Source organism: Drosophila suzukii, chromosome 3 (assembly GCF_043229965.1).
Source record: "Drosophila suzukii chromosome 3, CBGP_Dsuzu_IsoJpt1.0, whole genome shotgun sequence".
Lineage (NCBI taxonomy): Eukaryota > Metazoa > Arthropoda > Insecta > Diptera > Drosophilidae > Drosophila > Drosophila suzukii.
This window is the reverse complement of record NC_092082.1, coordinates 39,637,944-39,652,587: the sequence shown is the minus strand read 5'-3', so window position 1 is coordinate 39,652,587 and position 14,644 is coordinate 39,637,944. Positions and strand designations below refer to the sequence as shown.

The window sequence follows — 14,644 nt, the reverse complement described above, 5'->3', positions numbered from 1 at the left end:
GCTAGCTCAGAAGATTGTGTATTCGTCCCACCAAATTTATATGACGTGATTGCCCGTAGATCAGTGTGAAAACAAAGGGGTTCAAATGGTAACAGTGGGATTTATTCTCGTGGTATTAGTACAGCGGGTGTGTGGCTGGGTTGGCTTCGGTATCTCCTGGCTCTGGTTCCGCCGGCTGCTGGCGCTCCTCTTTCTGGCTCCTCGACGCGTTGGCTCGTCTTTCTCTGGATCCTGGGTCTCGGGACGCTCGTAGTGGCCGCCTCCGTTTGCTTGCCTACGCGCTGCCTCGGGGTCGCTTGTTGCACCTTAGACCCGCAGAGTGTTCGGCCTTGTGGGCTTAGGGAGGAGTCACCGTTCTCAGACTATGGTGAACAAGCCTTGCTCTCCAGGCCGACGCCTTTCGAGGCAATACCTGTCCCTTGCTCTGTCCCGGACGGTCCCGCTAGGTTCTTGCTCAGTTCGCGCTGACAGCCAAGGCTGCCGCCAGGAAGCTGACTAGCGGTTCACTTCGCTATACGCCTAGCGTAGACGAACGTTCCACCCGGCTTCGCCCTAATGCGTGACGTCCGCGACGCTCCTGCGCTCCCCAATGGCTGCCGGAAATGTCTGCTGGCGTCGCTGTCGATGTCCTCTGCGCTGTCTTCTGACCAGTATCTCGTCGTTCTGGCACTCGGGGAGTTGGGCGATTGCTGTTCGGGAACTTCGCCGGTAATCGCAGGGCTCTCCAGGCGGCCGCCTCTTGAAACCACAAATCGATCTACCGCTCGTCCGTCACGCCAGGTCCTGCTTGGTCGGGCAAGGTATGCTGGGTAGCAGACAACTTTCCTCCCCAAGCTGACGGTTCTTCGTCGTAGGACTCTTTTGCTTGTCTCTGACAGACCCGCCGGGCGACTCGCCAGGGTGTGGTCGTGACAAAGTTGGAAAACAAACGCCTTGACTTAGCCGCGTGATGCCTTCCAGAACTCAGCCACTTGTGTCTCAATTCGGAGATTCCTGATGTCCCAATCCCGAACGTCTCGACGTGGCGATCTTGTTCCTTGCGTGCTTCCCACGGCGCTGCTTCCGACGATTCGCTTGGTTGTAGCTCCCTCGCAGATTACTTGCTTGTCCGACTGTTTACTTGGTACTTTAACTGATCTTGAAGGTTTGACTTCCCGTGATCGACTGATTCAGCTGCCAGCGCTCTGCGGGCTTATATAGGGCCTCCGGGAACCGTTATTTCCCTTTTGCGCACGGCCCGCTGGATCTCTCCACTCTGGGTCCAAAGTCCGTGCCTCCTGGATGACCCACTTGTCCGTCACGTACCGCTTCCAATAGATGCTCCGCCCACTGCTGCCATTCCGCTGATTCCCGTGCCGCTTGTGGCACGCCTGTGGGCCGCTCCACTGCCGAGATGTGGCACTTCCTCTCCCGGTCCAAAGTTCACGGGAGAGTCCAAAGTCTGGAGTTCCGTTATCCTGTTTTTGCACACGGCACTCTTGCCTTGCCCGCGAAGTCTCAATTCTCTCTCGTTCTCCGTGCTTGGTCTCCAATCTCTCTCGCTCTCCGTCCTTGGTCTCCAAACTCTCTCGATCTCCATCCTTGGTCTCCAAACTCTCTCGCTCTCCATCCTTGGTCTCCAAACTCTCTCGATCTCCATCCTTGGTCTCCAAACTCTCTCGCTCTCCATCCTTGGTCTCCAAACTCTCTCGTTCTCCATCCAAGTCTCCAAGCTCTCCTCGCCGCGCCGTTACTACGCGAATTCGCCGCGTAACTGGTAAGCGGCCGGCCATCTGCTGCTGCTTCTATTTGTGGGGAGTTATTCAACTCCTCACAATATTTAAACCAACCGAATCAATAGACAAAGTGCGAATCATGATAAACAATTAGAGAGGACGAATCTCTCCACCAGCCGTTGAAGAAGTCGCATGCCTCTGGCATAATATATATATATTTTGTGTTTAAGTTAATTGGTATACTTAAGAACAGCCGTATTTTGGTGCACGTATATTTATATATATATATCAAATATAATATTTTCCCAAAGCCCAGGATCCGGAGCGTCGAGATCTCATCGCCCAGGATTTAAAGAGGGGGTAAGTTTGTCGGGACACGGTTCCTATCTTATAAACATGCATATATAAATATTCGTGCAGTATCCTACAGTTTTATAGACTACTATAAACTTTTTCAGCGGCGAGTATCAGCCTTGTAGTTATATGATAATTGCAACGACGTTTGTAGTCGTGAATAGTCAGTGTTTTGCTGATGTGTGCACCTTCATAGGTGATAAATTCGATACTCTCCGCTAACAGAATAATTGTCAATTAAATTACATTAATCGACAGACGCAGATATATATTACCTAATAAATTTATAATGTGAAAAAGAATTGGAAACCGTGGTGTGCTAGAACTCTAACAAAGGGGGTGTGCTGACGCGAGGAGTGGAGTAGGTCAAGAACAATGACATAACTTTCGACGGACAACCTTGACAATAGGGGATCGTATTGCGCGGCCCGCGACGATCCATTGGCACATGAATGTGTGAAGGGGAGGAAATATGGCCAAAACACAGCCCGATCGTCTTGCGATCAAGCGACTGCTAAGCTTGTTGGGCAGTGTGGACTGATGACTGACGAACTTGATGACTAATATTATTTTCCAGGCACTTTTAATATTTATTCTCGTTATGTTGGAGAGGAGAGAGGCTTACCAAGATCCCACGACCCAAATACGACGTAGCTTATGCCGGCAAATGGTGTCTGAACATCGGACGCCTCTCCCTTGGCCCATTTCAGGGACCATCATTTCAGGGACCAAGACCAAAATATGTCAGATTAGACAAATACGACGTAGCTTATGCCGGCAAATGGTGCCTGAACATCGGACGCCTCTCCCTTGGCCCAAGTCCTTGCCAGGACTCGGGCACTAATATGCCCACGTAACAACTTCGTGAACTCAAGCACATAAAATGACAGACCGTTTCTCAAAGCGAATCAGGCTTGTATAGACACAGTCATACCATTTCTTTGAAAGCTCAGACGAGGCCGCAAAGAGGAAACGTTTAAAAAATCCGCTTTAAAAAACCCTGAACTTGAGAGAACCACCTTATTTGACTGTGCTAGGTAGCTCTATCTACTCAATTTAAACGTAGAGCTAAATGTATACAGGAATAACATGAAAATTATATCTTGCTTTTAACGCGATTTTTTGTTAAAAATATTTGGCATTTCCACGTTTGTTCCAATGACAGGTATATAAATAATTGACAAATTAAAAAAAATGCTATTTAAGTTAGTAATTTATTTATTTTTGTTAATACAATTTTTTTAATTCTTTAATTTAATTTGCTACGCAGTGAAGAAGACGTTTCCGACCCAATAAAGTATATACATAAGTCTTATTTCTATTGCAGGCAGTATATAATTCGAAACGAGCCGGATCGGACAACAATATCCTATAACTCCCATAGGAATAATCGGAAAAAAAATTTTTGTAGTTCTGTTTAGTTACTTCATCGGTGTGTTTTTAAATATCTCAGAAATGTTATTTTTATATCAGACTTTCGAATTAAATTTTAAGACAATGCGACGCTTACGATTTATAGCTGCCGTAGTAACGATCAGATAATTATAATTATTCGGAAAATAATAGAAAAATAGTTATATGATCGTTTTTATTTTATAATGTTCTCTTCATCTCTAGTATACAGCAAAATTAGTGTCAAACAAGGAAGAACGCTATAGTGGAGTACCTTCATTATCAGATTCCCGTTACTCAGCTTAAGGGACCAAAGGGAAATGGAGATATGCAATATGAAATGCGCCACCTACCCGTGATCTCAATATATGGCTGTGTGAGCGGTAGACAGATTTAAGCGTTATGGGCGATAGAGTGTGCGAGGCAAACTTTTTTTTAGGTCAATCGATAGGTATTGTTAAGAACAATACATTTCAGTTAAAATTTTTATTCTAGCAACAAAACTGTAGGAGCCACAGTTTTGGACAGGCTGTGGGCGTTAGACACCCGGACGGACAGACGGACATGGCTAGATCGACTCGGCTAGTGATCATGAATATATATACTTTATGGGCCGGAAACGCTTCCTTCTACCGGTTACATACTTTCCGACGAACCTAGTATACCAACATTTATTTCCAAAATTTAATGATAGGGAAACGCAGCATTAAAAATATTGTTGACCAGGACCCTATAAAAATCCTAAACAAAGTCCAGATGGTCTAGGATTTTAGTCATCCTTTTACTTTTATTAAGACAATGATCCAGTTGGATCAGTTGGAAAATAAATAAATAGTCGGGAAATTCGAAATTATTCCGACTTAATGTCAGCGCTACAAGATGAGTGGGATATATAATCCATATAATGCTACCATATGGCGAGGATGATATGCCACTTATATGGAAGTTCCAGCAGGATAATGACCCGAATCACGCCTCTCGAGTAGTAAATGATTGGTTCCGAGAGCAAAATGTGGATGTTCTTGAGTGACAAAGTCAACCCCGGACCTCAATCCCATCGAGAATCTCTGGGGTGAACTCAAAAGAGAGGTGGGATAGACTTTATGTCAAAATAAAAGTCAACTTTAGGATATTGTCCAAAGAGCATGGTACAATATTCCAATTGGAACATGTCGCAAGCTAATGTCCTCCATGCCAAGAAGAATGGAGAAAGTGCTGCAAAATAATGGCGGATATACCGGCTATTAGCTGCCAGACACTTAGTTTAATATAAAAAAAGACCAAACAGTGAAATATTGATTTAATTTAAACATTTATCTATGTACACCTATTATTGTGTCCAGCCAAAATTGGCAGATTTAAGAAAATATTTAATTTAGTTGTTAATGAAAGGGTTTGTGGAACCTTTGTTACTTTTTGTTTAAAGACAATTAATATAAGTTTTGAAAAAAGTTTGTTTTGTTGAGATTAGAGATGATAATAATTAGAAATAAAAAGTTAAAAATGAAAAAAAAACACACCTATTATATTGTCCATGAGTGTATATGATAAGTCGTCCGATTTTGATACAATTAAATACGAAATTCAGAACAAATAAAAAAAAGTGATTTCCAAGCGTAAGAGGTTATATGTTAAAAAGCACAGAAGCTATAATTTCTTTCACATTATTTTCCCACCAATTTTCCGATCGTTCCTATGGCAGCTATATAACATAGTCGTCCGATTTTGCTAAAATTAAATAGAAAATTCAGAACTAAAAACAAAATTGTATTTCCATGTGTAGGAGGTTATATGTTAAAAAACACCAACGATATAATTAAAAAAAATTGTTTTTCTGATTTTTCCTATGGGATCTATAAGATATAGATGTCCGATCCGGCTCGTTCCGACTTATATACTACCTGCAAAGAAAAAAGACTGGGAAAGTTGCAGCCCGATAGCTTTAAAACTGAGACCAGACCAGTTTGCTTAGAAACGGACGGATAGACGGACATGGCAGTGAACAGTGGACGCATTGAAGGAGACGTTTCCGACCCCATGGAAACGTCTTTGTCACTTCTGACTGAAATCATAATACTCTCTGCAAGGGTATAAAAAAACGGTTCCTTTAGGAAACTTTGTGATCAACTGTTGCAGCAATCCACCAATAGTACGCATCTTCGAATGACGCCGGCTGATGTTTCTTTTACTGAAGTAGTTTTATTACTTTTTAGTAGGATTAAAAAAGGTTTACTTTTAAATCAATCTGTTGAAAATATAAATTAGAGAAGGTAATGTTTATTTTGTTCGGATATTTTTAATTTGTTTTCAGAGTTATTTGCATATCCAATTGAGCTTGAGCAATGTTTTCCAATGCAGACTGCATTTTTTCTAGCAAAAGCTCGCCCATTCGCACGACTTCCTCAAGTTCGTGTGCAGTTTCTTGATTTTCAATCTCTAGTTTCTTAAGGCTGGAATTTTGCAGTTCAATGGAACTGTCTTCATTTGGTAGTGACTCTATTAATGTGTCAATATCTTTGGCACATCGTGCAATTAACTGTGCAAAAAGCTGGGCATAGTCCTCTTGCGGCTGAGTTGGGTTGGGAGTTTGGCATCCTGTGCGGTCGAAATTTGGAAATTTACTAGGAAAAGATGTTTGCTGAATCACACCAATCGCGTTGCAAAAGTGCTCTGCTTGCTGCAATGAACATTTATATGTTGGCATTTTAGAGTTACTCATAATTTTGACTGAATTACCTGATTAACTGTGTCTTGCAACTGCGTAAGTCTATCAGCCATTTTAAAATTTAATGAATTATGATGATGAAAGCATGTATGTATCGCAAATTAGAAAAACAAAAAACCTTATGTATTTATGGGGCATAGCCGCATTTTTAAAGCACTTCGGAAAAAATTATTTATTGCTTTTAACAAATTGAGTATAATGATTTACAGATAATGATTACATTAATACTTGTTTGCAAAGCGACCAGCGTGACCGCGCCGGACCAATCGTGAAATACCAATTTGGTCTCAAAAATATACTATAAAATACTATTTCATATTTTACAAAATACCACTATAAATAATAAATACAACAAATTATTATATGTTATATGTAAAAATAATAATTGACTTATTGTATATAGAAAAAAAAAGGTTTTTTCCATTGCAAAATATGTTTGTTTTTTATTTCATTTTACAAGATTAATAATATTTCAGTCCAACATAAAACTAAAACAATATGCATTCGTATTCGATTCCATATTCCAATATATATTTAAAGTCTTAAAATTATTTAAATGCTTTAAATTAATTTTGTAACATTTTCTTAAAATAAAATACTAGAGGAACTTCTTTGTCCAGTCATCGAGTAACATGTTCTAAAAATAAAATTATAAAGGAACTTCTTTGTCCAGTCTTGTAAGTTTCTTTTAAGATCAGAATATTACATTTAATTATATTTACTAGCCTTCTTCGTCAGAGCTGCTTAAATTAAATCTTTACATAATTGAGATCTTTACATAACATTTGTTCATTGGGCTTAAAATTATTGCACCCATTTTCGCGCAATGATTGTTTTACATGTAATATATGTGATACATTTACATTTTTAAAGCGGTTTTGATTTTTCGTTTTGATTAAATTAATTTGAGAGAATATGCGTTCGCACGACGCATTAGAAACGGGCAAAATTAACATAGATTGAGCAAATTTCGAAATATTCGCGTGCTGCTTAAGTGACGCTAGCCTACTCAAAATGTCCGTCTGGCAAGCTTTGCAGTGCGCATCCATCTTATTTGCGCTCCTGCCCAGCCATTTTTGATTTTCCGGCATAGTTCAGCTCTATATTTTTGCTTATTACTCATGTTCACTATTTGTTTGTTTAAATAGATTATCACAAAATTAAGACTTGATTCGATTTGCTATTCAATAAAAAGAGAGCGTCCCATTTGTTAAAGTTTGACCAAACCGAAAATACCATATAATACCATAAAATCTAAGAAATATGCTACTAAATACCTATATACCATTAAAATACTTTTGAGTAAAGCCTAGTACTCAGATCGGCTAAGAGTTTCACTAGTCGAAAAATCTTATTCTTTGTAGTGTGACCGAAGTTTTCAAAATTCACCCGCAATGCATATAGCATGGTTTTACTGTCAAGCAGCTGGGTTTGTTGCCAAACGGAAAACTTATCAATTGGAGAAATTTAAAAAGGAGGAGTCTGCTGGTACACAAAGAAACTTAAATAAAAATAAATGGAATGTTCAACGAATGTTTTCATTTATGTAAATTAGTAGTTTAAAGCTTCCTTCTCGTCCCACGAACCGCAGTACAACTCCGAGTCCCAATAGGCATATTGGACCTTGAGGAAGTGGGAGAAAGGGGTTGATCCGCTGATGCTGCAGGAAGTCGCCCAGCATCCTGGCAGTGGCTGGCTATGGCTTCTCCAACTGTTCCTTAGCGGGCGCCCTATTTTCCTCCTCCCCTGCAGTACCATTCAGCGCTTATTGAGCACTCAATCACTGCAAAAAGCTCATCACTCAGCGCTCAATGAGCGCACAATTTGTATGGAGCTATGTGCTGAAATTAACATAGGCATGTCCTAGGGTTCATCAGTGCTCAAAAAATAGCACTCATTGAGCGCTTTTTTGAGCACCCTCCTGAGCGCTCGATTGAGCAGCTGAAAAAGCACGCGTTCAGCACATGTTGAGCGCTCGATTGAGCAGCTGAAAAAGCGCACGTTCAGCACATGTTGAGCGCTCGGTTGAGCAGCGATAAAAGCACACATTCAGCACACGTTGAGCGCTCATTCAAGCAGCGAAAAAGCGCACTTTCAGCGCACGTTGAGCGCTTAGCAGCAAAAAAAATTTCAGTTGTAATTTTTATTTTTATTTGTTTATTTTAAAAATTGAGCTCGGGGGTTTCCGGTGTTATCGGGGTCGCTGGCACCTCCTCCTCAGCATCTGGTTTTTAACGCACCGCATTGCCTTCTGCAGCGCCTTTTCGGGAGGCTCCGAGGGATCGACCAGGGCGATTGCATCTAGTATTAGAAAAAAATTAGTTTTAAAAATAAAACAAGACGAGAATAAAAACGAGTGACCGAAAGTAATCGTTATTTGTAAGATTTATTTATAATAAAAGAAATGTTATCTTTGGCATTCAATGTAAAAATCCCAGAAGTCTTTTAAAAATTGAACTTACAAACAATAGTTTTCAGCCTCAACAAAAACTTACTTAATAAGGCACGGGCGAAATTTGGGTAGTCTGAGCCTCTTCTTGTTTTGCCCCCCCTCCAAGTTGTGGGACAGAACAAGTTCCTCGGATAATATGCTTAAGATGGAACGATTTAGCCTTCCATTTTTTTATAGATTTACCTTCAGCCTTGTCTAAAAATATAAGAAAATGCAAAAAATATCGAGAAGAAATTAGCAAACTTTTGTTTTCGGTCACTTGATTTATTTTATTTTGTTGTAAACAATTATTACGAAAAATAAACCACACATTATTTATGTATTTTATATTATTTATTAAAACATTTATTTATTTTGCAGTTGCGGAAAAAAAATAACACTTTTCCAGGAACTGAAAATTGGAGATGTTTGAGATTTTTATTTAAATACGTACACAAAAGTAAGAATTGTTGTTAAATGTTATTAATATTCATTTTTATCGAATTTTAACCACAAATATAAGTTTTAAAAACAAACATCTCTAATTTTTTGTCCCTAGAAACTTTGCACTCAATAAGATTTTTAAATTCTTTCACAGATTTGTTTATTATATGCACCATTTGTTGCTTTTCACGTCAAAAATTAATATTTTTCACAGCTATTTTTTTTCCGCCACGTGTTATTTTGGGAATCTTGTATTTCCCTTATTTTTAATATAGATTATCTTGTTTTTTACTCTCACTGTTTTCAATATTATTAGTCTGCGACAGACTTACCTGGGAATCGTTTCTTTTTCACTTTTAAGGCACTAATTTAATTTAATTTAGTAAATTGCTGGTATGTTTGCTTCAACTTCTAACTCCTTCACTAAAGTAAACGCAAGTGAAAAGACGAAAAAAGGCGCGTGCCTTCCAGAAAAACAACAAGCAACAACAACAACGGTTCCGCTAAGCCGTTGTTGTTTTTTTTGCATGTCCCGTTTGGTCTATGCATCTTGCACATAAAAGCAGGGTATTTATAGACATATTCGACTATGCAAATCGGTTTATAAAAATATATTTTTAAAACTTTACATATTATTAAATTATATTAATAAACATATAAATTTGTTTAAGAAATACAAATATTTTAAAACAGAAACCTATTATTTTAAATCGTTGTTTTAACATTTACGAACAAATGTCGCATTATTCAAAAGGCAAGGGTGCACAAAGGTCTATATATTTTAGTTGCTGGGCCTCGTTCCCTTCACGCGCACTTTTTCGTCTGAGACTTGACGAGAGAGGGAGAGCCCAAAATTACTTTTTTGTGCGTTCTCTTTGCGGACCCGACTGAGAGCGCGTCGCTTTGCCGCCGTTGCGCTCAGCTCTGCCGGCATCGCTGGCTTCTCTGCCGACGTCGCAGTCGGCTTCGTGATGATTGGGCGCTTAACTCAATTTTGGAACTGCAGGGTCCCTATAGAAGCCAGAGGGTCCTCAAGCTCCGCCTAAGCTGCCAAGTAGCTGGTGGTGGTGGTGTCCGTAGTCCTAATGTCCTAGGGTCGTCGGAGATCGTATTACTGGTGGTTCTGCTAAAAAGATACTTATATTTGTACAACGCAACCAAATTCTTTTGGCCAGATCTTACTTTCTTTGCGAGGACGCGCCGGGCAGGATGTCCATGTAGAGATTTGAGTCCCACTCGGCATATTCCTTCCCACTGGGATTCTCTAGTGGATCTCCAACAGCACTTCAAGTAGAGCTGGTGAACAATCGATGCATCGATAGTATAGATTGTCTCAAAATTTCGTGAAAGTCGATTGTTTTTTCTCACTATCGATGGTTTTCCTTTTTTTTTGCCCATCACTTTATGCTTTTTCCATCACTTTTTTAGCGGGAGTTGGCAAGCGAACAAGTGAATTAATATGTAAGTACATAAAAAAGTAAAATTGAATACACAGTTAACTTATTTTTATATTGTTTTATTAGCTTAAAAGTGGTGGTGTTGGTGCTGGCAGTGGCCTGAAATGGATTATGGACAAGTTTCTCAAAAGTAAGTAAATGCGCTTTGGCACTTGTACATGTGTGTATGTGTGCATGTGTAATGCTTATAAATCCACGTGTTTTCAGTGCACTTTGGTGTGACAACTTTTAACATTAACATTTTATTCTGCAGCCGGAGGCTACAAGTCCTAAGCGTCAAGAGGAAGCTTCGAGTCCTAAGCGTCGAGGGGAAGCTAGGAGCAAAATAGAAATTTGTGTTGTTTTTTTATTTATTTATTTATTTATTTTTTTAACCATCGATAGTCCATCGATTGTTTTTCTAAAACAATCGAAAACCATCGATGGTCCCACCATCGATTGTTCTCCAGCTCTAACTTCAAGTATTCTGCGAATTTGACCCTTTTGTGGAATTGCTTCCTGTCGGTGAAGTCCCACAATAAAGGGCATAAGCTTGGATTTGGCGTCCTATTTCATCTGTACTGACCTCCTGCATCCGATTTTGAGGGTTTCCTTCCATTTTTAATTTTTAGTTTTCACATCGCCTTTGCACGCACACCGCCAAAGATTGAATTTCTTATTCCTTGGGCCGCGGCTCATCACGTTCATCGAAAATTCAGTCTGATTTTTCCTTTTTTTTCTGATATTTCCTTAGCTCATCTGAGTACCGCGCTGAAAAACAGACCCGACGAAAAGCGTTAGCCGCGTATTTGCCTTTCGCTCACTCCTATGGTTAGCTCGCGGTTTTCGTCGATCTGAGTACTAGGCTTAAAATCAGAGCTGATAAAATACCAACAAGTATTTAAAATACCATATTCGGTCACGCTGAAAGCGACCGCGCCTACAAGGGGTGTCACGTAAATTTCTACGGAGGAAATTCAAGGTAAGAGTACGTTAGAGATGTAAGAACTTCAATGCCACTATCGATATCATCGATGTTTTTTTTAAAACGGCGATATATCTATGTATTTATCAAACATCGATAACTTCGACACTACTAGGCTTTACTCAGTGAGTACTACTCACATCAACGAAATCCGCGAGCTAACCATGGGAGTCAGCGGAACCCAAGACGACTGCACGAGGTCAGAGCAAATGAAAAAGGATATCTAATCCGAGCCTTGTCCAAGTTGCCCATTACTGTGGGACTTGATCCTCTGGAAACAATACCACAACAGGGCAAATCCGCAGAATAGTGGAAGTGCTGGAGATAATCAAATCGAGAAGCCCATTGAAAACGAGTGGGACTTTTCTCCCTGCATGGACATCCTGCCGGACGGGCCTACGCAAAGAAAGTAAGTTCTGGCCAAAGTATCTGTTTAGCAGAACCACCAGTAGCACGATCTCCGACGAACTCTCTTTTTGAAAATCACAGGACTCCACATCCACCTGCTACTTGGCATCTAATGCGGACCTGGAAAAAAAGACGCCCGCTAAGGGATAGCTATAGGAGCCAATACCAGCCGTTCTCAGGATGCTGGACGACTTCCTGCAGCATCTGCGCAACGACCCCGTTCCCAATCCGGCTCACAGTCACACAAGACTAATATTGGCATATTTGCGAATCGGAGCTTGACTGCAGATGGCGAAGCAACCGCTACACGAGAAGGAAGCCTTAAACTATTAAATAACATAAGTCAAAACATCCTTTGAAAATTCCATGCCTATTAATTTTTTCGGCGGCAGCAGATTTGCCTTCTTTAAATCGTAAAGAAAACAAACCCAGCTGCTCGAAAATAAGGCCACGCTACATGCATTGCGTGGGAACTTTGATAACTTCGGTCACACTAAAAAGAATAAGATTTTCCTTGTCGTGAAACTCTTAGACGTTCCGCGTTCTGGATTTAAGCCTAGTACTCAGATCGGCTAAGGGTTTTACTAGTCAAAAAAATTTTAGTCTTTGAAGTGTGACCGAAGCTTTCAAAGTCCACCCGCAATGCATGTAGAATGGTCTTACTGTCAAGCAGCTAAGTTTGTTGACAAACGAAAATAAATCAACTGGAGCAATTTAAAAAAAAAGAGTCTGTTGGTGCACAAAGAAATAAAAATAAAAATAAATGCAATTTTCAACGAGAGTTTTTATACCCGTTACTCGTAGAGTAATAGGGTATACTAGATTCGTCGGAAAGTATGTAACAGGCATAAGGAAGCGTTTCCGACCCCATAAAGTATATATATTCTTGATCAGGATCACTAGCCGAGTCGGTCTAGCCATGTCCGGATGAACGCTGAGATATCGGAAACTATAAGAGCTAGGCTATTGAGATTTGGCATGCAGACTCCTGAGCTTCTTACGCAGTGCAAGTTTGTTTCAGCAATGTGCCACGTCCACTTTTACACCCACAAACCGCCCAAAAATGGAGCTCCTACAGTTTTGATGCTAGAATAAAAATGTTAACTGAAATGTATTCGTCTCGTCAATACCTATCGATTGATCCAAAAAAAAATTTGCCACGCCCATAACGCTTAAATCTGTCTACCGCCGGTAGGTGGCGTATTTTAATCTCGCTTTGCTGCTTGCATATCTCTGAGTAACGGGTATCTGATAGTCGAGGTACTCGACTATAGCGTTCTTCCTTGTTATGTATGTAAATTTGGTGAAGGAGGAGTACTCAATGGAGAGATGTCCCATGTTCCTTCCCACTGGAATTTCCTAGTGGATCTTCTCCAGCGCTTCAACTATTCTGCTGATTTGCCCCGTTGTGGTATTGCTTCCTGTCGATCAAGTCCCACAATAATGGGTAACAGCTTGGAGTAGGCGTCCTTTTTCATCTGCACTACCTCCTTTAGCCGTTTTGGATGTTTTTCTTCCATTTTTAATTTGTAAATTCCCCACCGCCTCTGCACGAACACCGCTAAAGATTAAATTTCTTATTCTTTGGGCCGCGGCTAACGGCGTTCATCGAAAATTCACTCGCGAAATCCGGTATTTTTTCTGGTATTTCCTTAGCTCATCTGAGTACCGCGCTGAAAAACAGACCAGACGAAAACCTTTAGCCGTCTGTTTGCCTCTCGCTCACTCCTACAGTTAGCTCGCGGTTTTTGCCGATGTGAGTACTAGGCTTTAAGCAACCAGTACGTAAGCTAGAATAATTTGCACGTTCTTCAATTAATACAGTATAGATGCAGTTTATTACAGTTGAAACCTCTTAAGGCGGTTCATGGCTTACAATGGCTTATGGACTGAAGTGAGACTATAAAACAAATAATTTAAGAAACTAACTGTCTTTTTTTTGTATACCCGTTACTCGTAGAGTGAAAGGGGGAAGTAGTATCAGGTAGAAGGAAGCGTCTCTCATAAATTATATATATTCTTTATCAGCACCACTAGATTCAATCTAGCCATGTCCGTCTGTCCGTGTGAACGCAGTGATCTCGGAAACTGTAAGAGCTAGAGAGTTGAGAGTTAGGATTTAAGTTCCTTAGCTTCGTCCGCATCGCAAGTACTTTATGCCCCGCACATATCGATATATGAAATCGAGAGTAAGTGGCGCCTTACAATCTCGCTTGGCTGCTTGTACGTTTCCATCAACCTTTTGCTCCCTTAAGTTGAGTAAAGGGTATCTAATAATCAGGACACTCGACTATAGCGTTTTTAGGAATATCTCGTTTTCTACTTAAATATACAAAGGTTAATGATGAGGCTAAGCAAAGCAATATTTGTTGGAGTTGAATAACTCCCCACAAATAGAAGCAGCAGCAGATGGCCGTCCGCCAAACGAGAGAGTTTTGAGACCAAGGATGGAGAGCGAAAGAGTTTGGAGACCAAGCATGGAGATCGAGAGAGATTGGAGACTTCGCGGGCAACGCAAGAGTGCCGTGTGCAAAAGGGGATAACGGAACTCCACCGGACTTTGGACTCTCCCGTGAACTTTGGACCGGGAGAGGAAGTGCCACATCTCGGCAGTGGAGCGGCACACAGGCGTGCCACAAGCACCAGGGGAAACAGCGGGACTTCAGCAGTGGGCGGAGCATCGATTAGAAGCGGTACGTGAAGGACAAGTGGGTCAACCAGGAGGCACGGACTTTGGACCCAGAGTGGAGAGAT

The 14,644-nt window shown here is 40.7% G+C and overlaps 1 protein-coding gene and 2 long non-coding RNA genes across 10 annotated transcripts; 1 reads left to right on the top strand and 2 right to left on the bottom strand.

Moving 5' to 3' along the window:
- Window positions 1–5,718: 5,718 nt before the first annotated feature.
- Window positions 5,719–6,459, bottom strand: MED21 (mediator complex subunit 21). The gene is made up of 2 exons (XM_017084767.4): window positions 6,198–6,459; window positions 5,719–6,138 (listed from the first exon to the last, which is right to left on the bottom strand). The coding sequence occupies exons 1-2, from the start codon at window positions 6,237–6,239 to the stop codon at window positions 5,758–5,760; spliced, it is 423 nt and encodes a 140-aa protein (XP_016940256.1). The 5' UTR covers window positions 6,240–6,459; the 3' UTR covers window positions 5,719–5,757.
- Window positions 6,460–8,320: 1,861 nt separating this feature from the next.
- Window positions 8,321–11,220, bottom strand: LOC139352940 (uncharacterized). 3 transcript variants are annotated; one of them, XR_011603997.1, is made up of 5 exons: window positions 11,084–11,220; window positions 10,244–10,480; window positions 9,072–10,187; window positions 8,682–8,833; window positions 8,321–8,487 (listed from the first exon to the last, which is right to left on the bottom strand). It is a non-coding gene; the product is annotated as an uncharacterized lncRNA (long non-coding RNA). The 3 variants fall into 3 exon arrangements; XR_011603996.1 differs by having other exon boundaries at window positions 9,394–10,187; XR_011603998.1 differs by having other exon boundaries at window positions 9,394–10,184.
- On the top strand, window positions 10,418–12,799 carry LOC108017656 (uncharacterized). Of its 6 annotated transcripts, none has more exons than XR_010655032.2 (5): window positions 10,418–10,522; window positions 10,585–10,648; window positions 10,772–11,891; window positions 11,972–12,724; window positions 12,785–12,799. It is a non-coding gene; the product is annotated as an uncharacterized lncRNA (long non-coding RNA). The 6 variants fall into 6 exon arrangements; XR_011603994.1 differs by lacking the exon at window positions 12,785–12,799 and having other exon boundaries at window positions 10,772–10,853; window positions 11,252–11,891; window positions 11,972–12,666; XR_005015188.3 differs by lacking the exon at window positions 12,785–12,799 and having other exon boundaries at window positions 10,772–11,479; window positions 11,598–11,891; window positions 11,972–12,666.
- Window positions 12,800–14,644: the final 1,845 nt, after the last annotated feature.

Bases quoted from the DNA above. Each gene is read 5' to 3' on its own strand.
- MED21 (XM_017084767.4), bottom strand. From the start codon at position 6,239: ATGGCTGATAGACTTACGCAGTTGCAAGACACAGTTAATCAG. The intron at 6,139-6,197 runs GTAATTCAGTCA...TGTTCATTGCAG, and splicing joins TGCAAGACACAGTTAATCAG to CAAGCAGAGCACTTTTGCAA.